Here is a 27,206-nt window from a genome sequence, read left to right as displayed (position 1 = left end):
CTCCTGAACTGACCTAGAGACTGTTCTTTACTTTTTAGAGGAGAGGGGGATGGCTGGGGTGTGACTTCATTTTATTTATTTATTTATTTATTTATTTATTTATCATTATTATTATTATTATTATTTTATTTTATTTATTTATTTATTTATTTATTTATTTATTTATTTATTTATTCTGGCCCTACCCCCACCATAAATTAGTTATTAGATCACTTGTCGTGCATGCTGGTTAGTCAGTGCAAATAGTTTATTTTTGTACAAATTCTAAACGAGATGTAGAATAAAGTTATTTTAATTAAATATCACTATTGTAAGCTCTATTTTTTTTCTGACAGAAGCATTCCTTGCACATGATATGTCCAAGGACATCAGGAAATTTGAAAATCCAATGACAATTTCTGTTTTGACAGTTTCTAGCTTGATAAACGGTGTAATTTTGGCTTTTTTTTTTTTTTTTTTTTTTAAAGAAAACACGCATCTGCAGGTAAAATAAATACCAATTACAACCATTTTAATATGTATTACCCTCCCCTCCCCAAAATAAAAAACATAAGTCCCTCACCAGTGTTTAGAAAATGATTTGACTTTTTTTCACCCAATTTCTAAGAAATTAAGAGTATTAAAAAAAACAATAAAAGCAAATACTGCAAAACTCCAGAGACATAGAAGTGAAAAGAATTACAATAACAATATGAAAAAACCCACATGTTTAATATATCTAAATAAAAGTGGAAGAGCTGTGCAGTTTTTAGAGGTGGTAGTTGTGAGCAGAAGGACGTAAAATATTGTCCAAGGAACGTGCAAAGTTCAGAGTGTGAGGTAAGAATGTGCTACGTGGAAAAATAAGCCCCCACCATTATAATTATTTAATTACTGAGTATTGGTACACATTGACAGAAAATTAAATTAACAATAAAAGCAAGTAGTATTACAAAAATCCAGGAAAAAAAATACAATAAAAATATGAAAAAAATACTCTAAAAATATTTACAGTTTGTCTGAATAAAAATGAAAGAGTTGTTCAGTTTGTAGAAGTGGTAGTTATGTGGAGAAAGGTGCAAAATTTGTCCAAAGAACATGCAAAAGTTCAGTGTATTAAGTAAGAAGTAAGTAAGAATGAGCCACGTGGAAAAATCAGCCCCCGTCCTTATTTAATCACAATTTAATTAAACTGCACGATAATGGTTACAGAGTGCGAGATGTAATTAGTTTCACATCTTCAAAAAAAAATGTTCCACATAAGAAAACGGCTATTTGCTCATTATCGCGAGAACGCATCAACACTCAAAGAAATTACAAGCCATCGCGAGACCTGAGTGTTCCTCCCTTTGTGATTCACGTAGGATTTACGTCAGCCTTTCTGCGTAGGGCGGTTGATCACGGGATGCGCTGCGTGCCTCATAGTGCGTAGCTCGGGCAGAGGCAGTGAGAAGGGGAATGTCGGCTTGTGAATGATCGGTTTTGAGGCGGCAGGGAGCGTCAACGTTATGGGTGAGACTACTGTAGTCAGATACTGTAAAGATTTATTCACAAACCAGCGCTGTAAAGTCCAACTGTGATAATTTGTGTTGGATTGGATTCGCTTTCTTTTAATAATTTGTCCGCGCCGCTATTTAGCTTCTGCAGTTGTCTGAGCAACCAACGCCCAGTCGTCCGCCTCCACTTGGATGGGTTGCTAACTAGCTAGCTAGTTGTTAGCCCGAGCTTCGCTAGCAGCCTGCATAACCTAACGGGAGAGTCATTTCCTGTCTTTAGCTCTTTAGCAAAGTATTCCGGTAAACGTTTCTGTGTGTGTTAAGAGCTCACACTATCAGCAACGTTAACACACACGTTATAATTGTGTTTTGAAAGCTTGTCTACCGTTATAATTACTAGCAATTAGACTAACTGGCTAACTGTCGTTTGTTGGATTAATCAGCTCACGTCAATGCTAACTACTGCATTGAGGTGTTGTGGCTTTGTATTTGACTTTTACACGTTTGTTGACGTGAGGTAACGTTAAATAGCCCCGCATTATGCTGAATACAGTCACTGTAGCTCGCATCAAATGTGCCCGTTTCACAATGCTACTTCAAACAGGGAGCACCACCACTCTGTGTCGTCTGTGTGCCCTAGATGGGGGCTGCATTAGTGTGCGTGATCAATAATTTGATTAAACTGCCATGATTGGAGCATCTAGGTTAGGCAAACAAAGCCAAAGCTGGAAGATGTGTCAGGGTTAGGCATAAGGAGGGCACGGCTGCCATCTAATCTGGATTACAGTGGATCTACTACCTCAGAGTTCATGTTTGACTCTTTTTAAGTTCACTGGCTTCAGACTGTGACCTCCAAGCCAATACTGTAACTGGTGTTTCTCTCAAACTGACACAACAAACTCTTAAAATATGCACAAGCAAACTGTAGCTCAGTCCTCCACCTGTCACCACTTCCTTTAGCAGGCTTGTCAGACATTGCCGGAAAAGGAAACAGACAGCTGTCACTTTAAAATGACAGATCTCTCAAATTCCTCTCAGCTTTTTACTTTTCAAAAAGCAGCTGTTATAAAAGACGTCTGTTGGCGGTTTGTCAGTTAACCTATTTGTAAAATCCAGTACATAATGATTCACAAAGTGATGCAGTGGGATGCTGCTGAGATTAAATTGCACATCCTGTAGGCAAATGAGCACATGAAGTCACAGCGTCACGCAGAAGACATGAGGGGCTGCTGTTGGCTGGCAGGAGATGCTCCAGAGTAAGAGGCAGAAATCCTCTCCTAGCCACGGGCGCAAAGAAAAAGCTGCAGCAGTGAATGGGCCTTGCTTTATGGTGCCATTGACATTAAAGGAGCAAGTGGAGTGGAATATGTACCACACTGGCCAACTGTCTGTGTTGTTACAGTAGCCCAGATCATGAATCATTTTGCCTCAGGCTTCTCAGCTTGGGAAACTGATTCTGGAGACAGAATGGTTCGTTTGTCAGATGGCCTGAGATTGATTCCCTGTTGCCTTTTTTGTTTTTGTGCTCTCTCCCTTTGCTTTCCCACCCTGGAAACGCTGGCTTTTCCTGCTGATTGGGATGGCATTACATGGATCTACACAAAACAGCTGTAAGTATTTAAATTATCTCTATACTTGACATGATTGGACCTTAGTTTTTCCAGCCATTACGTTCATACGGACAATCAGCATCCAGCTCTGCCTCATCTAATTTTACGCAAGATCTCAAAATATTCCAGTATACCAACTTTATTTAAATGGTGGCAAATTGGATTTGAATATTTCACTCATTGTAAGTTTAAAAAAAATGAAAACAGGAACAGGCAGACGTAGAGTAAGTATGTGAAGTTGTCAAACAGTGTTAAAAAATGTTGATTTTTTTTTTTTTTTTTACTTTCAGTCCACTGGAGGGGAACATTAGGGTTCAGTGGGAGTATATTTCAGTTTTGACAGCATGGGGTTAGGGCGATAAAAAACATTTTAAAGCCTTGCAGTTAAAGCACAAGATAAAGTGCAAGATTAGATTTCTTTATAGATTTAATGTGTGTATTTTTTATTTTTTTTTTTTTTACTGTGTTGCAGCAGCAAAAGAATCTGGAAGGATATGTTGGCTTTGCAAGCCTCCCCAACCAAGTGTACAGGAAATCTGTCAAGAGGGGCTTTGAGTTCACCCTGATGGTCGTGGGTAAGAACACACGCTTCTCAGCCCTCTGTTTGCTCTTGTTTTACATGAATCATTTCATTGTATTTCTTGCGGTTGGCATCTTAAAACCCTTCGCTGTGGTTTGTTTTTGGGAGAGAGACAGAGGGATTGTGTGTGCGCGCAGTCATATTTATACACGAGGGACATGCCCCCAGCTTTGTAGTGTTAATTGCTGAGTCAGAGAGGAGGGGGGCGTTGCGTTGCTGTTGTTCGAATTAATCTTGATGTCAGGTCCTTGACACTGTCTCCCTGAACAGAAACATTTGGTATGGATTTATCTTGAGCTCCACGCAGCGAATCAAAAATGGACACATTCTTGTAAAATGCCTGGATGTGGTGGTTGACACCGAGCCAAGATCCTCCTCGGCTGATCAGACCCTGTTTGGAGGGAAAATGTTTCCTCGGGTCAAAACCATTTCCTGTGGTGGGACCGACAGAATTTGTACCCAGCATGCCTCTAAGAATAGCGCATCTCCCATTGCGCTCCACAACACTCTGTCTCTTCAGGCTTTTTGCTTATGGTGCTGCTGATACATTCTAGTTACATGTTAGAGTGCAGTCTTTTTATTGCTATTATTAGGTATTACATTAGAACACCCTCATGACCAGGCACTTGGATCCTGCTTGCTTCTATTCTCTGCGGTGTCCACTGTAAAAGCTGCTGGATTGTGACCAAGTGCTCCTCCTGGGCTTGTGAATGCTTTAATGTGTTTGCAACAAATGGCTTCATTTTGGGAATAATTTCAGAAGAGATAAAAATGGCGTTACATCTAGCAGCAAGGGAAGTAGCTGAGGTTTCTGGGCTGGTAGTTTAAAGCTTGCCATTGTTTTATGGTATCACCCTCTTACATGGACACACACACACACAATATTCAGCTTTTCTTGGCTCTGATGAGCTGTGAGCCCACATGTCCCCGTCGTGCAACGCAGTGCGTCACCAGTGTGGTGTGAAAGAGGAAAAGAGGATGAAAGAAAGAGGAAGGGAAGGAGAGAGGGGACTGGTATTAGCAGCAGTGACTGGCACGTCGTCTGCCCACGCCTCATGAAACGCATGACCCAACAACCTGTTCAGTTCACAGATTGAGGGGCAGCTCATTTCACAGGCCTGTCATCACTTCATATTGCAGTAAATTTAACAAGCTCATACCCACACAGTTATGTGCCATGCATAAACCGCACGACAAACAAATGCTTCGGTACGAGCTCCATACATTACCCTTTGACTGTAGCTCTGGTGTAAATGGTGGCTCGTTAAATATTGACTCGTGGCCATCAGCCAAGGCGGGCAGTGTCAGTGGTCGTTTCCACTAATGATTCTTTTCATTGGGAGCTTGGAAACTGGGCACACAATGGCTAACCAAGCTTGAGAAGCCTCCCAGACCGCACAGCCAGTCGGCTGCACATAACAAGAGCCATTGTCTGTGTGTTTCCTTAGCCTTTTAACTGCAGACCCAAATGGATAAATGTCTTAGGCAAATGTCAGTCTCATCCCCGGACAGACACATGGCCTTTGATTGTCTTTAGGATGTCAACAGTGATCTTTGTGTGGATATAATACATAGGGTTGAGCTTTTGTTCTGTAAATTGTCAATATTTGTCTTCCAAGTAATACACTGCTTTACAGTCAGGCCAACTTTCTATCTGTAACCTGAAGAACAGAGTTCACAGTTATCCAAAAATACTGATTTGTTTTCCTTTTTTGCTTTAATCCAGGTGAGTCAGGGTTGGGCAAATCCACGTTGATCAACTCTCTGTTCCTAACAGACCTGTATTCAGCAGAGTATCCTGGACCTTCACACAGAATCAAAAAGACTGTACAGGTACATTTTGACAAACAGATCTGATCTTTGAGCTGAGATTTTAAACCTAGAGTCTATTTTTTATGTTTTTGGATCTAAGTGACTCATGGGAACAACGGTTTTTAAAACTGGTCCAATATTGAGAGAGAGTGCTGCAGCTGGCAGCGATGAAACAGGCTATAGTGAAACCAACTGGGGGCAGGTGCATCACGTCAATTTACGTCCATTAAAAATGCTTGTTTTTGCCACTAACAAGCTCAGATTGTTATTATAGGTGTCTTACAACAATACGGAAAGGAACCCACAGAGAAATGAAACGTTTTTCCTTACCTTGCACTTATTTGGATCTGATTTGTGTCAGAGTCTTGCTCAAAGAGAAGTCTTGTTCTTTACACTGTGGAAATCATAACAGACTAAAATGTAACCACTTGCGTTAGGTGCGCCCCATCAATTTATGTCCACTAAAAGTACTTGTTTTTGCCACTGACAGGCTCAGATTGTTATTAAGAGTGTCTTATTACACTACAGAAAAGACCCTACAGAGAAATGAAACATTTTTCCATCCCTTTTGCTTGTTCCGGTCCATTTTGTGTCCGAGTCTCGCTAAAAGAGAAGTCTTGTTGCAGGTAGAAAATGGTGGAAATGCCAGTGAGATTTGGAGATAGTAGTACTGGCAACAGTTTGTTGTGTTGGAGTACAGAAATCAAAAAGATTTTCAGTGTCATGGCTGAATGTTTAGCTGATTTCAACCTTGTAACAAAGTTTGCCAGATTTCAGAACAAGACCTCTGTTGAGCAAGACACAGATCAGATCCAAACAAGTGAAAGGTATCTCAAAATGTTTCATTTCTCTGTAGGGTCCTTTCCGTAATGTTGTAAGACGCCCATAATAACAATCTGAGCTTGTTAGTGGCAAAAACAAGCACTTGAATTGGTGCATCTGACCCCAGTTGGTTCCATTGTAGCCTGTTTTGCCACTGCCAATTGCGACTGTCTCTCCCAGTACTGGACCAATGTTAAAATGTGTTGTTCCCAGGAGTCACAGGTATAAAACATGGAAAAAAATAGGGCCCAGGTTGAAATAACCTGAGCTCTCCTTTAAAAAGAACACACCTGCTATGTTCTGTGTGCTGGAATGAAAAAGAAACCAATCACAATTTTGATATAGCATTAAGTAAACCGAATATCAAAGCTGAAAATGTCCGTGGCTGGTAAGATTCTCTAACCCACCTACAGCTTTGGCACCATCACTGTGATGTTTTATGTAAAACTGTGGCCAGGACTCAACAGACAGCACCAACAAATACAGATTGTTTGCTGTCTCATAGCACATCTGTGTTAGTGACAGAACTTCTTACTTCCTACCTTAATCATCAGTTTTTTCCACTGTGTTCTCAACTGTGTAGCTCCCAGTTAGATTAGTCTTCTTTGATAAATACAGTAACATTAAACTTCTTGGCCTGGTAGTTAACAGTTACAGCAGTGGCAGGACCATTAACAGACATAACAAATTATAATGAAAACATACATGAAGCTCTGTTGATAAAACATTGTGATTAACGGTATTACAGTGCCAGAGGACCTGCTCTGTTAAGAGCATAAAGAATGATCTCTTCCTTTCTCACCATACGTCACGCAAAATAGTGACTCTGAAGCTTTAACATTCCCAAAAATCATCTGAGAATCGTAGGAAGTGATTGTTCTTTTAGATTTATTTTTATAAGACTGTCTTGAATTAGATTCAGCTCTGTTAACAGTCGGTTTGATTTGTAAAAATACTTTTTAACACTGTGATGAGGTTTGATTGAATCTTTAAGAGGTGCAGTAAAACCTTTAAGAGTCTGACTTGTTAAAACCAATATGACAAACTGTCAGCTCCTGCCATGAATGCCTACATCGTCCCTAATTACACAACGATGTCCTGAATCTTGAGTGCCTCAAGTGCTGCACTTTATCTGTCTGGCTCCTGACTGACAGCGTTGCTATCTCCAGATGCTTTTTCTGGCTTCTCAGCATAGTTAGCTAATAGCACAGTGTGACACGGCGTGTTGCCACATGCTGCTTGCTTCAAGTGTTTTCTATGTGAAATATATGATCTGGGATGTTATTAGGTTACAGTGATAATGATTTCAAAACACTTGAACAATTAAATTATGAAAGGCAGATGTAAACACAATGTTAACTTCATTGTTTCTCCTGTGCCAGGTGGAGCAATCCAAAGTTTTAATAAAGGAAGGCGGTGTCCAGCTGCTGCTCACAATAGTCGACACTCCAGGGTTCGGAGATGCGGTCGACAACAGCAACTGGTAAGGATCACCACAGCTTGAGCTCAGCACAGATAATATCCTTCATGTATAATCCTTAACATTTCATAGCTTCTCTCCACCATCCCTTACTAAAGGGGTTCTTCTGGGTCTCTGTGGGGATTTGTTTCTTAACGGAAACTGTCATTTGTATTATGCAGCTGGCAGCCAATCATCGACCACATAGACAGCAAGTTTGAGGACTACCTGAACTCAGAATCCCGGGTGAACAGACGGCAGATGCCCGACAGCCGGATCCACTGCTGTCTGTATTTTATCGCCCCCTCGGGACATGGGTGAGTCTGGGAGACAAACTCATAAGACAGCCAATGCCTTTCTTTGTCTCTGCATGACAAGTGAGGAAGGAACGGTGTTGCCAACTCTTTTCCAACATAAGTAGCCAGCACTAGCTCCAAAAGATGCTAAAAGTCACCAGATGACATCATATGCTTATTTGCATATTGGTGACATCATCGCACATTAATAGAAGCATTAACACTGATTTTGATTCAGTAGAAAAATGCTCAGTAAAACATTGAATGGTCTGAGATCTGTGGTACTTATACTGTAGTGCTCCACTTTCTCCTGCATCCAATTCTGAAAGCGAGAGCATCAACGTAACCATAGAAACTCACTACAACTGAACTCCCATGGGGAGAGGTGCCTCCTCTTCACGCCTACTGCATGGCGCAAGAGGAGAGAGGGGGAGAGCCTGTCGACTGCAATTAAGCAGCATGCTTGGGAATGAGTAACATTTTAATATATTTCTATCTTTTTCTCTGATGGTCTCAATAAGTTACTAAATGTGTCGCGAGTCACTTTTTAGAATTAAAGTCGCTGAGACTAGGGCTGCCCTCTGAAAGTCAGAGATTTAAATCATTAGTCGGAGACCCCGCAGTCGACTGAGATTGTTTTAAGTCAGAGTGCAGGGTACTTCTGGAGATGTTATAGTCTCCAGATTTTGCGGGCCGTCTGGAAAACGTGAGGTCGGGTGCTGGGTGCTACTGTTGTGCCTTTTTTGTCCCAGCTTTCAAGAGCTTGCTGGCAAGTTGTGTCTGAGGTTGCTAAGCAACCTCAACAAGCATGGTACCATAGCCCGCTTACCTAAAATCCTGAGTGCAGAGCTCATCATCTTCCAGGAGCTGTTTATAAGTGTGTTGGCCAATCGTCTGTGGGACAGATGTAAAGCTCTGGGTAGCCCTGCACTAACATGATCAACTTCTCCATATTTATCACAGACTAAGATTCATGGGAGCAGGGAAAGATCTGTCGCCTGTGATTGGTTGAGGGTCAAGGATGAAGCCTTTTGTACATGGGGCGCCTGCTCTATCCACTAAGCCACCGATGCCCCGGAAGTGGTGACTTTATTGCTCAAAGCAACTTAATACGATACAGTCTCTGGCTTTTGTTTGATTTCTAGTGTCGGCAAAAAAACGCTGTTGCACATTTCCAATCCCTCGTTAGTGCAGTTTACTAAATTACGTGAATGTCACTGTCGCACTGAACGCCTCACTGAACCCTATTCAAACTTTAAAACTTTTCATGGGAAAAAAACCCTGAACAGTCATAATTATGAGTCGAGTACAGGTCTGGCTACGACGCTCTGAAAAGTCGCTAAACCTTGCGAGAAAGTCACCACGTTGGCAACACTGGGAAGGAAAAGGACTGGAGAAAGGAAAACGTTGGAAGGGAAGGGGGAACAGTGAGAGGAAATGAGTAAAAAAAAAAAATAGTCTAAGGAGGGAAATGAGAGGTCAAGAGTGCCCCAAAGGCCAGAGAATAAGATTTGTGCCTGGAGGTGACGTTTGCTGGGTCAGATTCTTGTGCAGTCTGGACAATCCAATAAAGCTACTCCTCTTCCTCCTTTAACATTTAGCAGCTCCCCACTGGTTTCAGAGCAGCTCAGTGGCCGAAAGCATGAATCTTCTGTCACGCCGGGTAGCTTGTGAGTGTGTGCAGTAAATGTGTCATACTCTATCTCCTACAACTGCTCCCCCTAGGCCATTTCTGTAAATGATAATGTGAGACTGCGTGTTGTGCAGAATAAGGGCTAAAACTTGTAAAAGGGTAAAAAGGGGGGGCACCAGCAATAGAGATGAAGATGCTGGCAAAATGCCCAGCTGATGATACTGATCACTGAATGTTTCATAAAGAGAGGGCTGTGTGGAATTTTAACTGTGATGTTTGTTTCTCACAAGCCAGCAGATCTTGTACGATTAGCTCAGATGTTTTTTTTTTTTTTTCACAAATTCACGTGTCTTGTGTGATGCACACTTCGGTCAAAAAGCAGAAAGTGTGGGAGCAGTGAAATTGAGAAACTTCAGAGGTTATTTCCTGCCCTGAATAAAAGCTGGTTTCAGTCAATACCTCATTTAAATGCACGTATGAGTTTAAAACCAAAGCTTGCCCCAAGTCAAGGCTCATGACCTTTTTAGAATACAGAAGGAGCTCATGCTGTTCGCCATCGTAGGGCAGGATAGTGATGTGTTTGTGTCTGCTGTGTGGGGCCACCGTATTTGTGTATGCAAATGTCCAGTGTATGCATGCTCACATGTCCTTAAAGCTGTTGATCGTGACTTACTGTAAACAACGAAGAAGCCTCTGTCCTCCTCTCCTCGATTTTTTTTTTCCTCCTTCCTCAGTCTGTCCGTCCTCTGTGAGACATTGTGTTTGTACAAGCCTGTCCTCTGTACCCACACAAGCAGTACTTTAGCCTTGAGGATGGGCAGCGTATGTTCTCTCTCTCACACACACACACACACACACACACACACACACACACACACACACACAGAGCATCCCCTCACAACACCAGCTGACTGCTCTCACACAGCAGCACAATGACCTCCAACACTGAGAGACAATCTGAACATTGAACTCCCGGCTGAACTATGGTGACTGGTTTTCTTGAAGGTTGGAGGACGGTGACTCATTGAGGAAAAAATCCCCCACATTAGTCTACGTTAAATCATTAAACGTGTCATTCCCTAAAACCGTGGTTGAACTCAAGTATGAGACTTGTTTCCAGACATTGTGAATATCAGAAAGTAGAGTTCAAATAAATAGTTGATTAATCAAATAGTTGACAGAAAGATAAAATGCGGCTATTTTGGTAAGCGAGTAAATTTGCTACAATGTCTGAGGTTTCAGCTCCTAGATGTGAGGATATGATGCTTATCATCTTCATCACAGTTCACCAAATACCTTTTTGCTTTTGGACTTATGATCCGGCAAGAGAGACATTTGTAGACGTCACTTTGGGCTCCGCAGATATTTTCTTTTTCACTTTTTTTTTACTTTAAGACCAACAATAAATCAAATAAGTAAGCAGCAGATTAAATGATAATGAAAATAATCCTTAGTTTCAACCTAATCAGGAAGTGAGTTTATTTGTGTGTAAAATCACAATGTCGTAATTACAGAAAAAAGAGGATGTACAATAAATAAGAACAAAAATACATGATTAAAAAACATGTCTTATTTATAGAATCGTGAATAAGAAAAAAATGTGGATACTGATCCTTAAAAATTTTAACTTTTGATTTTCCAGATTCTGTATGTACACAAGGTCTGGGCCATATGTAGAAAATCAAATATGATATTTTTCTTCAAATACCTCAACACTCATATTGCGATGATGTCATAAGATTGACAAGTGGTGTTTTCAGAAATTATTTACACAGTTAGATTTGTTGATAAATACTCATCAGTAATTTGGATGTGATGTTTAAATGGGTAAAGGCAAATAATAGAACAGCGAGAACAGTCTAGTGAAGTTCAGAAAATTACATCACCTTAAACACAGTCTTTCAAACTAGGAAAAGACAGCACCTACAGTCTCGTAACATGATATCGATATACTGCTCAGCCCTGATATCTGCTTTTTAAATAGCTGATCCACAGACAAATCAGGGTTTCTGTGGATCCTTAAAAGTCTTAAAGGCACTGAATTAATTGATCTAAAAATAAGGCCTAATTGGTATTAAAATGTCTTAAATCAATTTTTCAAAAGCCTTAAAATGTTAATACATTGGAGGTAGGATTGTAGAATCGGTTTTCTTGTGAGGTTGTGTTGTAAAAATGTCAAAATAATTGCTTACACCTTTTTTTTTTTTTTTTTTCTTCAAATAAATCATTTACTGAATGTCACCACATCAGGATAGCGGAACCAGCGACACTCATGTTTTGTTTCTAGGTGTAATGCTCAGAGCAGAGGATCCACTGTCTGCAAGCTAGCTGTCGCTGTACCCTGTACGACATGAGCAAGTATAGATTCAATGAGAACTGGCTATTTAGTCAATATATTGTGACATGACTGAAACCAGTAAAGGCAGTGCATTCGAGGCTCTGTATTTTATGCACAAAAAAATTTTCAAACTTGGCATGAAGGGAATCAGGGCAAGAAAACTCGCTAACAAATGCCAGGTACTTCCTGATTCTGATCTTCCCTCGTCTTTGCCATGGTATCAAAAAATTTCATATAAACATTTTTTAATAATAAGTAATTTCCCCTCGGGGATCAATAAAGTATTTCTGATTCTGATTTTTTTTGTCTTAACTTAATTCCAAATGGCATTAAAATGTCTTAAATCTAACTTGCTATTTAACTATGTTGATAATCGATTTATCATTATTATATCGTAAGCTAAAATGCCAAACATCACAGAGTTCCATCTTATCATTTGTGAAGATGTTCTCCTTTTCTCTTCTTTGTGTCATTGTAAACTGAATGTCTTTAGGTTTTGAAAAGTTGTTCAGACAATGAAGACATTTGAGGATGTCACATTAGGTGTCTGGTGTATTGTGATCGGCATTGTGAATGACTGATTTATCAATAATCGTTTTTAAATAATTGTAAGTTGCAGCCCAAATATTTTAATGAAATGCAGTATTTTCTTCTGTTCAGTATTTTGTAATTTTACATATAACTTGCTTGTTGTCTCCACCATGTATGATCATTTTGGCTTGTTTTTTTGTTCTCTCAAAATATGTTGCCCTATTTGTGTAAGACATTTTGGGGAATGTCCTCGTCTGAGGTTGAAATTGTTTCCTCCTCAGGAAAGAGATTGGTCTGACACATGTTTAGCGTAGCCTGAAGGGTGCTGAATCACACTGAAGTTGAAGTTTGGCTTTTCTGCGTTGTAGCTTGACAGCAGCATGTTTTTCCAGTCAGTTTGTGTCAGCGTTTGTGAAAACTCTGCCCTTGCAGAGCTGGTTTTATTCCAATTTATACACACTTTAATGTCTTCTTTTGACTGGTATTGCTCATATAATACAGCTACCTTTTTAAAACATTTAAAAATGAACAGTCAGTTAACATTTCTGTCAGTGTTATGGTGTTTTTTGATTTGCACCACCTCAGATGAAACACTGATGTGTATGTGACCGCTCCATGGACCAGCTATCATTATTTGCTGTTTGGTTTATGATAAAGGTTTATGATACCCATTGTGAATGCAACAGCATGACTTATGTCACCTGCTAATGATGTTAGTGGGGTCTTCAGTGCATTTTTTAATCTGATAAATAAATAAAGAATGCGAGAGAGAACAGTTGCTTCCAGCTGTTGCATTCAGGTTTTCTTGAGAGTGTCAGCGCAGCACTGAGCTGTAAACTGACCTGCATTTCTGTTGGCGACGTGACAAACATCCCACTCTTAAAACAAGCATCATATTCTGCTTCAGGGCAGATCCTGACTCAGAGGGATATTTCCACTCTGCCCTCAAAGAAGAATCAAATGAAAATTAAGTTATGTTTTATAACAAAATACAAAGTGAAATGCAAAACTATAACTCAATAACTCAGTCACGTCAGATGGTATTTTTTCAGTTCAGAAACGGCCAAGAATAGCGACGTTTTCTCACGACTAGAAGGTCATTTTCTTAGACATTACAAACATCATTCATGCGTCACAGATGCTTGTCTATATTTGGGTATAGCTCCCTTTATTCTTGTGCTGTCTTGAGCTAAACAAGAAGCAGTGATGAAATGTAAATTCAGAAGCCAGTCAACCCCAAAATATCCCATTTAATTCTTTAATAACAGAGGAGCAAAAACAGTTTGATTATTTGCTGGGCAGGCTGGAAAATTGAAGATATCATACCAAGTTAAACAGTGATTCAAACTGATTTGACTCTGATCGCTGTGTCCAGTTTGAACTGCACGTAACGCTGTATCTTTATCTCCACGCAGACTGAAGCCTTTGGACATCGAGTTCATGAAACGGTTGCATGAGAAAGTCAATGTCATCCCGCTGATCGCCAAAGCAGACACCCTCACCCCAGAGGAATGCCAACAGTTCAAGAAACAGGTCAGTGGTTTCCACAGCTGCACACCACTGCAGAAAAAGTATCCGAGAGCATTTCTTTTACTGTAGTCATCGGTATGATGGCGAAAATGTGCATCATGAGGCCAAATAAAGCAAGCGCTCTGTGGTACAGCAATGTCCTGCACTGTGTGGAAGGTTAGCTGTAAATTATACAGAGAAAGAAAGAAAGATTCATAAGTATTTCCTTTTTCCATTTTGCAATGTGCTTTGTGTGATAGTTTATTTGACAGTGTGCAAAATGACAGGTGTGACCATGAAAGACAAGCAACATTTCTAAATAGCGGAGTAAAGAGAGCATGTGACCACAATTGTGTCAGACAAATTCACATTATTATGCTGTATCAACTGAAATCATTACATACTGCAGCCTTTATAATATGTTATTATCAGATGATTTGATATCAAACAGTCCACACAGTGTTACTTCCTGTTTTTGGCTAATGTTCTTTCTCAAACAGAGAATGGGGTTGTGGTTAATACTCTGACATAATGGGTCAACGTTACCATGGCTACCAGATGGCTGTTCTGGCATACTTGAACTATGAGGATGAGGATTTTTCTGCATCTCTTTCACCTGAGAACAACTCCCCAATGAGACGACAGCCATCATATACACTTGAGCCAATGCCTTGCATTTTGGGAAATGTTGCTGGTGCCTCTGCAGCTTGTTAACCTGCAGAGCCAGCGCGGCACCCACTGCCCTAGCTTGGGATATGTGCTGCCTGCACACATGTCATCAGCTGGGAGATAGGCGAGCGGCAAGTTTGCCAAATTTCACAAGCTGTCTTTGCTTTTTTCAGTCATATACAAGTCAAATAGCTGTCACAAAAGTACCTTTTGCTATTTCAGTTTGAATAGGTATCGTTTGTTGGCTTAGTGGGTGTGCTTTGGGCTACTGGGTTAGCTCGATGAACAAGAGTGTTGCTGAGCAGCAGCTCTAAACTCAATCTTTGACTCAGTGGGTGTGTGCTCATGAAAGAGTTAACTCAGGGTAACAGCTCATTGTGGGTTTGTGCTCATGACGATGAATAGCTAGCTCACAGTGTTGTTAATCGGTTTGCCGCTTAGACACACTACAGTCATATGTCATCTTCCTGTTTAAGCAACAACCTTCTCTTTTTTAACTTTGAGAACAAGTTGCGTTATTTGTCAAAAATATTTGGGGCGTTGGTGGCTTAGTGAATAGAGCAGGCGCCCCATGTACAAGGCTGTTGCCGCAGCGGCCCGGGTTCGACTCCAGCCTGTGGCCCTTTGCTGCATGTCCTTCCCTGTCTCTCGCCCCCCTTCACGCTTAAGCTGTCCTATCAATTAAAGGCTGAAAGGCCCAAAAAATATCTTAAAAAAATAAATAAATATTTGACAGTGTGGCTCATCAACATTGTCAGGAAACAACAACGAATTCTGAAATATCATAAAAATCTCAAAATATACGACAGTTGGGATTTAAAGATCTTTTCTTTTATTGCTAGATCATGCGGGAAATCCAGGAGCATAAAATCAAGATCTACGAGTTCCCTGAGACGGATGATGAAGAAGAGAACAGGCTGGTGAAGAAGATAAAGGTACTAAATGTCACACGGCACATCAGATTACATAAGTGTACTAGTTTACAAGCCCAAATACTCAAATAGTTGTATTAATAATGCCAAATATTGTTTTTTTTTCCCAGGACAAGTTGCCACTGGCTGTAGTAGGAAGTAACACCATCATCGAGGTGAACAGCAAGAGGGTCAGAGGGAGACAATACCCCTGGGGGGTTGCAGAAGGTACGGATGTTTAAATGCTTCAGGACAGGACAGCGTTCCTGAAAACAGGAGCTGAACATTATTCATGCTCCCATGTCGACCTTCATAATCGAGTGCAAGATGTGACTTGGTGTCTGATGTACAAACCAGTTCAAAGTATTTTGTTATAATTATCTGACTGACATCTTATTTTTTCTTCTAGTTGAAAACAGTGACCACTGCGACTTCACCATCCTCAGGGACATGCTCATCAGGTACTGAAACAACAGAGGCTCCATAAAGAACATTGAAATGGTGTATTATGTTCGATCTCATTGCAGCTGGAAGAGCAGTTGAAATATTACTCAGAGAGCATCTTAAATATTTTGAATTCTCTGCCGTCCCTCCCCAGAACTCACATGCAGGACTTGAAGGACGTGACAAACAACGTCCACTATGAAAACTACCGCAGCAGGAAGCTGGCTGCCGTCACCTACAACGGAGTGGACAACAACAGGGCTAAAGGTCAACTGTCCACAAAGTAAGTCCTGCAGGAAGCACAGTAGAGACAGCAGCTGCAGTGAAGATTCACTTCTGAAAAATGTCGCTTAGATCATGTAGAGCAGAACAGGAGCTCTGAGTTGTTGGTCACCTGCTTCAGTCTTTAGTCTATCTAGCCAATTTACAAGCCTATTAAAGTCTGGGTGATTTATGTGTCACCGACCAAATGCTGATAAATATTTGCTGCATCTACTAGGAGTTTTGACAAAACCAGTGATCAGGAAACCTGCAGCTGTACTGTAGACACTATTTAGGATGTCATTCCTGTATGTTGAATGAAATTTATTTATACATATGCAGATGTTGAAGAGAGAGTTGAAATTCCATTCCCAGTATTATGTTGATACAGTAACTTCTGCTGGCTTTAAACTGGCCTATAGTGACACAGGGTATCTGCAGGTTTACTTCTTTAAAAAAATACTTTGAATTTGATTCACAAAAGACTTCCTTAAAATACTTTCTTGTGCCTACCCCAGGCAGTAATGTTAGATATTATTACATATTTTGCTATCTGTTGGCTGTTGGGAGGCGTTACATACTTGTAATGTTTCGGCAGTGGATTGTGCTGCAGGAGGCTGCTGAATAATTTTTTGTGGTGTTTCAGTCATCACCATCAGACATGCAGCAAAAACTGTCACCACTGCTAGCATTGTCTCATGATGGGCAAGTGGCAGTTTTAGCAAATTAACTTAAAGTAGTTAGTCATATTTATTCCATCCGTCTTATGCTGCATATCCAGATCCAGATCACATTAATTTGATTATTTATACCATTGAGAATTATTGTTTTATAGAATGCTGCAGGGATGATGTGTTTTTGTAGGCCAACACTGAAGTTAGTGTCGCCCTGGTTCTCTCCTCAAAACACCTATGGGATTGTTCCATTGGAATTTGACTTATTGCAGAAAGAAAACTCTTGGGCACATGTTTATGATATTTACATGTTGTGTTCAGTAGGGTAATCTTCACAAAGGTGGTGAAACATCTTAAAGAAACTCAAGCAAGTCCAGTTGCCTACAGTGTAGCACTTAAAAAAAACACTTGTTGGGCGTCAGTAGCGTAGTGGATAGTGCCGGCGCCCCATGTACAGAGGCGTTGCCTCGCTGCAGCGGTAGCAGGTTCAAGTCCGGCCTGCGACCCTTTGCTGCGTGTCAGTCCCCATTCTCTCTCTTTGTCTCCCCATTTCACACATTGTCCTGTCAATTAAAGGCAAAAAGCCCAGAAAAATAATCTTAAAAAAAACAACAACAAAAAAACACTTATTGAAGCCTAAATGCAAACGGAAGTAAAAAGCTAACGTCACGGTCACATGACTTCAGCGTCACCACCACAACGATAATGCAAAGCCATGTTAAGCATCATGATGCTCTGTAGTCTCATGTAGCCACCTATTAACAGCCGTTTTTAAGACTTATAAAGGCTTTCTAATTTACAAGTGGGGAATTTACCGACTTATTTTATGTCGTAGAACAAAAGTTGAAAGTCTCTTAAGGCATCTCACCAAAAACCCGTTTAAAAAAAAACATTAACTTTGAGATGAGGGAACCACGAGTGCTAAAATGCTAACTCCTTTCTAGCTTTTTGGACTCATTTCCTGCAGCACAAAAAATTGACATAATAATAGATAAGTCAAGGCAAAATCATCCCTACTGGTTTTCCATCATATTTAATTGCAATCAATTGTATTTGGTATTAAAGAGAGGATTATAAAAGATATAACATTTAACGTGGTGAACCTGCAGAAACCCTGGTAAAGCAACATGATGACATGATGAGTTGTGTTCTCATTGTTTACCTCTATCCTTATTTATGCATTTAGGTATTTGGGTTGCAGGTAACTGGAACAGTCAAAGTTGGGGGAGTTCATTCATCACCCATTCGTTCTCTGTTTGTGGTGTTTGACAAACACTCAGTGATTCTGCTTTTGTCGTAGCCTCTCACTGTGCTACTGTGCATAAAATCATGCCACTGATTTTCATACGTTTTCATCCAAAGCGCCACGCTGCTCTCTCATTCATGTAGACACAAGCAAATGTCTAACTCACTAAGCTGAAGTTCTGATCAGAGGCCTCACACCGCTGATGCTAACACACAGCTCAACATTTGGCCAACTCTGCTAATGTATTTGACACCCAGCTCACAAAGCACACATTGTTGTTTTTTCCAAGCTTTCTTTTTTTTTTTCCATTTGCAGTGAAAACATTGCTGAAATCACAGAAAGAGACTGTAGTTTTATTTTAGCGCATGACCTCATTATTGCATGCTGTGTGTGTTTTTGTGTGTGTGTCTGCGTGTGTGCGTGTGTGTGTGTGTGTGTGTGTGTTTGGTTGTATGTGTTTTTGTTTTTTAGACTTGACACAGTTGAAGGAATGTAAGTGGTCATTTTTTTCACTTATTTTTAAGACCCTTGTGTACGTCTGAACTCCTCCTCTACTCTCCCCCCGTTGGCTGCATTCGGGTGTTTTCTTTCCTCCCTGTTGACTCAGGTCTGCCCCCCCCCCCCCCCCCCCTTCCCCCTGTCAGTAGACATTTCCAGGGACAGCCGGAGAAAAACTGTGAATTGCCACATTTATGAATGTCGTTTGACAGTTATGAATGTGATGCCTTCAATTTTTTTTTCCAACAACAAAGCCTTTAATTCTTTCCACTGGTGTTTTCATTGCTGCCTCCACCTGCTGCTGCTGTTAGCCCTGCTTGGAGTAATAACAGAGACCTGGACATGAGGTGTATGGGGCGGTTAAGAACAATTATGAGATGCATGACATAGCCCAAGAAGAAAGTCATGCATATAATCTGTAATCATGAGATAAACAAAACTATCTAGTTTATCATCGATTCTAAATTGTCTATATATCAGGATACAGAATCTGCACAGCAGGTAAATTTGTGTTAAAGCCCCTGAACTCTTGGTATCAGATCTCTGAAGTTTTTCTCTGTAATCCTAAATGTTCAGGACTTAATATAAGATCAAAGTTAATGTATGAAGGAAAAACATCCTTAGTTATTATGTATTAAGACTTTAAAGCTTTGTTTTTGGTGCAAGACACTGTGGCGCGGGCCTCCGTAGACGGTGCATGAGCCACTAGCATTCACATGTGCGTTTATGCTCAACGCATTGTTGGTTGCAGTATGCATAGAAATGTCAACATGTGTTACCAGAAGAACGTTACTGAAAAATGTAGGCTGCCTGGCAATAGTAGTTAACATCAACTTACTGTCAAACATTGTATTAGTGTACTGTAATTATTACTGTCGCTTACCTCCAAGTCGAAATTATTTTGAACCGATTTGTTTCCCGTTGGATTGCCACTCTTTCCGTCAGGTGTTTTTTTTCCGCATGTTCCTGTATGCCCCGCGGGAAAAGGTCTTTTCTTTCCCCAGTGTCGTGAATATTTCCATAGAAGAATTTAAGGCCATTTGGCTGTCCCTGTGGTCAGTGAAGAGTCGTAGTCTGTATAGGTGAACCTGCTCGGCTAGTCTTCCCTCAAAGATGTTCCTTTTAAAATGACAGCGCAGTGCACACAGTGGGTGCCGAGTTAGAAAAATTCAGAGGTGCATGACCAAGCGTCTTCAGGCTCAACGCGAAAGGGGTCATTAGATAATTTTCTAGCACTTGAAGCTCACACCTGGGACACTACAATGAGTAGAAACCACGCATAAAGACTCAGTTATGCTTTCCGTACAGACAGTTGCACAGACTTGAGCTGAAGCGGCATCATGACAAGGAACATTTTGATCTTTTATACTCTGTGCAGTTTGTCCTCATGTCAACCCATAGTCTCACAAACTGTAGGGGACAGTGTCTCGAAAATGTACGTCTGCAGCATGGTTATCCATGCCTAGTCAGAAAATGTCTGATGTGTATGAAAAGGTGAAAATCCACTGCATGGACCCCTGCGAAGAGCTGAGTCTGATGGTATGACATCACTTTGCCTGTGTGGACACACACAACTCGTGGATCGTCAAGCATAAATCATGCATAATACTCTGATAGTCATGATATGACTCTGCTTTTTACCAGCTTAGATTCACATGCTTCACACCAGAGAGAGAAATTATAAATACAGAAAAGTTTTAACTGTTTTGTGCCTCATTATAAGAGGTGATTGACAGAATAGGCTTTCAGGTCTTTTAAAGCAACACCTAGCATCTATAAGTTAGCACAAGTTCAGATTTAAAGTGGTTTGTTTTCTTTCTGCAACTGTTACTGCGAAAAGTCCTGAACTCCTGACCTTACGTCATAACTGCAAAGAGATGTACAGTAGGGATAGACCGATATAGATTTTTTAGGGCCGATGCCGATACCAATTTTTTCCATCACCCTTAGCCGATGACCGATTATGGACTGCCGATTTTCTTGAGCCGACATTTGGGGCCGATACTGCTTTTGCTCCCTCAATTTACATCCAAAAAAAATGACACAATGATAACAAATATTATGGTCTCAATAAGAAACATTTATTGAACAGTAAAAAAATACTAAAACAAGATGGAAAGTTGAGGTAGAACAGGTAGAATATTATTATTATTATTATTATACATTCAAATTAAAAAAAAAGAGTTCAGTGCTCTTAAATCTTCCAGTAATGTCTTTATAAAATAAACAAATATTTAAGCTGAAGCATAAATAAAACAACAACTACTGTACACGGTAGGATTCAACAGCTTTGTTCAACTTAACCACATACTTTCAAATGAAAAAAAGTGCCAGGGAAAAATAAATCCGCGAACCCACGTGCGTATCGGCCGATGCCGATACAAGTAAAAAACTCAAATATCGGCCCGATATATCGGCCGGCCGATGTATCGGTCTACCCTTAATGTACAGTAGTTATTCCAAAACCTTTGAAGCATCACTACAAAACCACTCTGAGACTTCAGTGCCAGATGATGGAGAAATATGCTAAAAATACTCCCAGGCAAACACAGTTTATATTGGTATTTATTTTTGTTTTAAATAGTATATTACAGCGTTAAGATTGTTTCATTTTCACCTCAGTCTCATTTAGTTTTTACCTCTTTTATAATGTGATTTAAATAAAACCAAAATAAGGACCAATCAAGCTTTACTCTTGTTGCCACTCCTCATAATCACAGTAACCTCTCCATATGTTTCATGTCAAGTCTCTGTACACTAACACTGCAATGAAAAATCCTGATGAGCTTTACTAACATGTAACCCACCACCTGCACTAACAGTCAGCACTCACAGGTGCGTTGCATTAGTCTCTGGGTCCTTCCTCTACCTCTCAGAAAAGCCTGATGGTTGGTTTCCTGTTCCTGTCACAGCCTTGTTGGATCCCGTCATTCCCGAAACTCTACCTCTCGCTCTGTTTCCCCTCCTGCTCCCCAACATGTACTTCTCTGGGAAATGATGGTTAATGTTGTTACAATTTGAGATTTGTGTGGAGTCTTTCATATTTTACTTTTTACCTGTTGTGTGAAAGTAAAACATGCTCCTCCTACTCCTCTCCCTTTATTACCTTAGTCAGTTTTCTAATCTGCATGCAAATACATTTAAGAAGACAAGGAAATGCTAAAGTAAGATATCAGAACAAATCAGAGTCTAGTTGAATACACTAAATTAAGTTCATGAAATTCAGCTTTAACAGTCGTACTGTTGTCTGACTGAAGTTCTGATCGTGACAGCTCGAATAATTACTGTTCACAATGGATCAGCAGACTGATGAGGACACCGACGCCTGTGATGCTCCGTAGCCGGTCTAAATCTGTGTGTGTGTGTGTGTGTGTGTGTGTGTGTGTGTTTGCGTGTGTGTGTGCGTTCCTTCTCTACTTGTGCAGGAGTCCCCTGGCCCAGATGGAGGAGGAAAGGCGAGAGCATGTGACTAAGATGAAGAAGATGGAGATGGAGATGGAGCAGGTGTTTGAGATGAAAGTCAAGGAAAAAGTGCAGAAGCTCAAAGACTCTGAAGCAGAGGTAACACACACACACACACACACACACACACACACACACACACACACACACACACTGCACGCTTAACAGTGCAGTTCATGTCCTTATGAAGTTACTCATCTGTCTGAGCTCCTTCCTTCCTCTTGTGCTGACGTGTGTCAGCGGTTAGAAGTGTGAGTGAGCTTGTACGAGAGTGAGCTGTTGATTTGTGTAAATGGATGTTCTGTTTTTTACTTCCCTCTTTTGTACTCGTGTTTTGTTCATTTGTCTCTGAAATCAAGTCGTTAGATTTGGAAGAGCAGTTCACGTGTGTAACATGCTGACTGTAGCACTGTATTAAACGTGTTGATGGAACCAGTGGCATATTTTTTAAATTATTTCCACATGTGTAGATCATTACAACAAGATAAAAAAGCTCTACAGCTCAGACATCACAGAACTTATTTAAATCAGGGGAACAAGAAAGTCAAATATGATTTAAACACTTCTGTCTGCATTCTGTGGAATTAAAAATGAGTTAACATCTGCTGGCTGACACCTTTGAAACTTTGAATACTGATTAGTCATGACTTCCACTGTTGATCTGAGAGGTTCCTCGTATAACAATGCTGCATGTGGTGTGTAAAAGCAGTGCTGATTTTACTGATGTGCAGTCCAATTATAGATACCGCAATAACTCAGTTTGGTGTTTGTGTATAGGTTACAAACACTCTGCATGCTAATCTGACACAGCAAATAAAAAGGTCAAGTTTAAAGGCTGTACCTTTTAAATTTTCAATTCAATTTTATTTGTAACGCCCAATATCACAAATCACAATTTGCCTCAGAGGCTTTACAGCGTACGACATCTCTCTGTCCTTTGGACCCTCAGAGCGGACAAGGAAAAACTCTAAGGTTTTGTTTAAGTGACAGTTTAACAGTTTAATTTTCTGTGAAGCATGAAAATATTACAGTACAGCAAGACTCTTGTTTCTCTCTGATGCAGCTACAGTATCATCTGTTTAAAGGCTTGTTTATTTGAATTCACCCTCACTAAAGAAGGTGTTGTATTGTAGGCTTGGGCAGTGTCTTATTTTTTTTATACGTTCATACCTTCTGAAATTTCACAGAGGTAAATTGTAGATGACAGTATTTGTGTATGGTGCTTTGGCTTGATCGAAATAATCCCGTAATCCTGAGTTAAATAGGAAAACACGCTGTTCTTCCCCGCGATCTTTCCTTGCCATTGCTGGTCAACTGGTTTTAATCCTGTAACGTTATCCTGAGTCGCCGTGTCTGTCAGCTCAGCTGCCTGTTCAACAAGTAGAGAGAGACCTCCGGTGGCGTGTGATGTCTGTATTTTTGATGGTACTGAAAATCATAGTGTTTGGATTTATATATATATATATATATATATATATATATATATATATATATATATATATATATATATATATATATATATATATATATATATATAAAAGCTCAGTAGTTCATGTTTTGCAGTCTGTGCTCAGTTAGTCTTTTTTTACCACATGTGAGAAGTTGCTTTTTCGGTACAAAGCACTGACATCCTCCTCTGTTCTGTTCTGTCTCTCTGTAGCTTCAGCGGCGTCACGAGCAGATGAAGAAGAACCTGGAGGCTCAGCACAAGGAGCTGGAGGAGAAGAGACGCGTGTTTGAGGAGGAGAGAGCAAACTGGGAGGCCCAGCAGCGCCTGGAGCAGCAGAAACTGGAGGCCTCCAGGTACAGCTGAAACAAACTGGCACACCTCTCATGGTTCAAAACATTTAAGATCCTTTATCCTGCACAAATTCAGGCACTGTTAGATTGACTTGGACACGAAGATTCAGTGGAGGGTGAATGGTGGGCAGTAATGGATTAGTGCCACCTTGTGGTTGTCAGACTCTTCTGTGGTTTTCACACATTATTAATGTAGATATTACCCGTAGAGATGTCTGCCCTCTCTCCAATGTAATGGAACTAGATGGCACTCAGCTTGTGGTGCTCAAAGTGGCAATATATTATTATTATTATTATATATAATATATATTATATATAAACTTAACAGCAGTGTCTCTTTCCAGCCCTTGTTGTGAGCAGTTTCATGTTGGTACTATTTTCTTTGTACCAAACTACACCTGCCAACCGTATCACGGCGCAGAAAGAAACGTGCAACCACTTGTGGACAAGACTCATGCTTGTGACAGCAAGATGTAAACATTAAAGCTGCAGTAGGTAGAAAGCCTGAAAAATTTTTGAGTCTCATCTCAGTTAGGTTTCGTTCGTCTACTGCCCTGAGCTCCTCCTGCCAGATGAGCACGCAAGTATTTTATCCTACTTGGTTCTTTTTCTCCCTCTCTGGGAGCCTCGGCTCTCCCTCGCCGCGCAGCAGCCCGCCCCGCACATACCCCCGAGGCTCGGGCTCTCCCTCTCCGCGGAGAGCCCTCGGCTCCACTCCCACAGCCGACCCTTGTGTCCTCCATCCGGCCCCGGCCCCACCTCACTCTTCCCCTCCCTCCCGGGCTCCTGGGAACCGAGTTCTCTCTTCCTTTTTGGGGGTTTAGCCGTGTAGGCAGTTGTAGCCAATGCTGGAATAGCTATTTTACCTGGTGCACTGTTCGCCATTGCCGCTCGCTCTCCCCTTCTGCCGGCGGCACGGGAACGCGCATATGCAGTAGAACAGCCAATGAACGCAGTGGTCTGAGCTGACCTTTGATTGGTTGATGCACATCGACACAATACTGATTCTTTAGAGGCTGAACACAGAGCCACGGTGAGGTGCAGAAACCTATTGTTTGTCTCAGACCACTTGATTTATATTAGGCTCAGAGCATATTATAAAATTTTTACTCAGTTATACCGAAACGATGTTGCCTACTGGAGCTGTAACGTTAGCTAGCTCAGTGGTGCTAGGTGAGCTAGCAGTAGATGTTCTGCGTAGTGATACATTTGTCAGGTGTAGATCAGTAGAAAGAAAATAGTTCCTACATGAATCTGCTCACAGCAAGGTCTGTGGATTATCTTCAGTAAACAGCTCATGAGTTCTGCAAAGAGACATTGATGTTGAGTTTTTCAAGTGTATTTTTGGTGCATTGAGCACCACAAACTGAATGCCATCTAGTTCCATTATACTGGAGAGAAGACAGACATCTCTACGGCTGATATCTCCAACACTCTGCAACTCACACCAAAACATAATGAATAGATAAATAACACTAGAGGTAAGAGGAAAAATAGGGATCTTTGATTTTTGGGTGAGCTGTCCTTTTAATAATATTGTCTGTTCTAATTTCATTTCTGCATTGGAAATATGATTAATGTAAAACTGTTGACTTGTTGAATACTTATTGTCCCCCAGTCAGTGCTGTGAATGTTAATATCTTATTTCCTTATTTCCATAAAGTGATGTATGTATTTGCTATGACTAGATCTGAAAGTATAAGAGCTGAAATGTTGTTTGATATATAGTTACTGATTATACTGTCTATGTGTGTGTCTCTTCTTTCCTGCAGGACTCTGGAGAAAAACAAAAAGAAAGGCAAGATCTTTTAAAAGACAGTCGGCAGGACCACCCCAACTCGAGTTATTTTTGTTTGCCAACGTTGCCGGTCAGGATGCCAGTGTGTGGCACTGACATCACCCACATCCTCCTCCTCCTCCTCTTCTCCCTCTCTCTCTTTCTCTCCCTTCCTCCCCCCTCTTCCCACCGCTCCTTATCTCCTGTCCCTGCTCTGTCTGCCAGCACAGCTGTGCTCCTGCTCCCAGCCACCACAGGGGGTAGTATGGGTATGTGAGGAGGTGGAGGGGGTCTGAATGTACGGTCAGAGCCGCCACCACAGAGCCCCCTCGCTGCCTCGGGACTCATCATTAAAGGATTGAAAAAATAACCCAGAAAGGCCAAACCCATATTATTATTTTAATTATTATTATTATTATTGATGTTATAATTATTATTATTATTATTATTATTATTGTTGTTGTTATAACTGAATCCTGTCCCCGCCCCCGACCTGCTGCTCTCTTTTTTTCCACCCCAAGGTTGCTTTGAAATGAATGATGTGTACAGTTTTACGGAGAGCACAGACAAAAAAAAAAATAACCATGAGTCATGTCTGACTGTTGTACAATCAAGTTCTGGTGAATTTTACTTGTTTACAGGAGTTATGAAAGTAACAGTATATGAACATTAACCCGATCTTCCTTTGTGTATTAAAGTAACAAGAGGACAAGGCATTAACTAATCCTTTTTTCTTTTGTTTTGAGTGTATCCGGTAAACCTTTAACCCTCCTCCTCATCAGTGCGACAGAAACGAAACGGTGTCAACAGAAAAACCTTGAAACCAAGACAAACAATAAAATGCACCTTGGGCCTTTTTTATAGATTAAAAAAAATGGCTAAAGCTTCTTTTTTTTCTGAAATGTAACGCTTTCTTTTTTCCTCTGTGTTTAGCTATTTCCACTAGCCTTGGACCACCATTTATAATGTCATAAGTGTTATATTTCACTTTAGTTTATTTTTATATATACCGAGCCAGCTGAAGTAATAACTTCTTTTGTATGTTTAGAAAATCCTCAGAGACTTGAGAGCGGCGTCCACTGTTTTAACAAGAAACACACTTTCACATAGGACAGTGATCCATTGACGCTTTAAAAGAAAAACAATACTTCAATCAGTCTGCGGTAACGATCTGTGGGAAATGAAGAGTCAACACCGCAATTTGCTTTGGCTATGTACTCCATCTCTGTATTTTTAATTTTATTTTTCATTTGTATTGTACAAAGTCACTTAATAAACCTGTGATGATATTGAGGAGTGAGACGGGTTTGTTATGGAAACTGGTGTGGACACTTTTATTTTTACATAACACTGTTTTTACATTCAAATATCACTGTTGGGTTTGCTTCAGTGATGCATT

The 27,206-nt window shown here is 40.6% G+C and overlaps 1 protein-coding gene across 2 annotated transcripts; it reads left to right on the top strand.

Moving 5' to 3' along the window:
• Window positions 1–3,554: 3,554 nt before the first annotated feature.
• Window positions 3,555–27,096, top strand: septin7b (septin 7b). Of its 2 annotated transcripts, XM_049583495.1 has the most exons (13): window positions 3,555–3,660; window positions 5,392–5,498; window positions 7,682–7,782; window positions 7,941–8,075; window positions 13,972–14,089; window positions 15,577–15,669; window positions 15,777–15,873; window positions 16,055–16,106; window positions 16,244–16,372; window positions 18,742–18,762; window positions 22,194–22,329; window positions 23,891–24,033; window positions 25,803–27,096. In XM_049583495.1, exons 1-13 carry the CDS (start codon window positions 3,651–3,653, stop codon window positions 25,840–25,842), a joined length of 1,182 nt encoding a protein of 393 aa, XP_049439452.1. In that variant the 5' UTR covers window positions 3,555–3,650; the 3' UTR covers window positions 25,843–27,096. The 2 variants fall into 2 exon arrangements, with proteins under 2 accessions (XP_049439452.1, XP_049439453.1); XM_049583496.1 differs by lacking the exon at window positions 18,742–18,762.
• The last annotated feature ends 110 nt before the right edge of the window (window positions 27,097–27,206 follow it).

The sequence above is a fragment of the Epinephelus fuscoguttatus genome, linkage group LG8, assembly GCF_011397635.1.
Source record: "Epinephelus fuscoguttatus linkage group LG8, E.fuscoguttatus.final_Chr_v1".
Lineage (NCBI taxonomy): Eukaryota > Metazoa > Chordata > Actinopteri > Perciformes > Serranidae > Epinephelus > Epinephelus fuscoguttatus.
The sequence above is the reverse complement of the archived record's forward strand: the minus strand, read 5'-3'. Positions and strand labels throughout refer to the sequence as shown.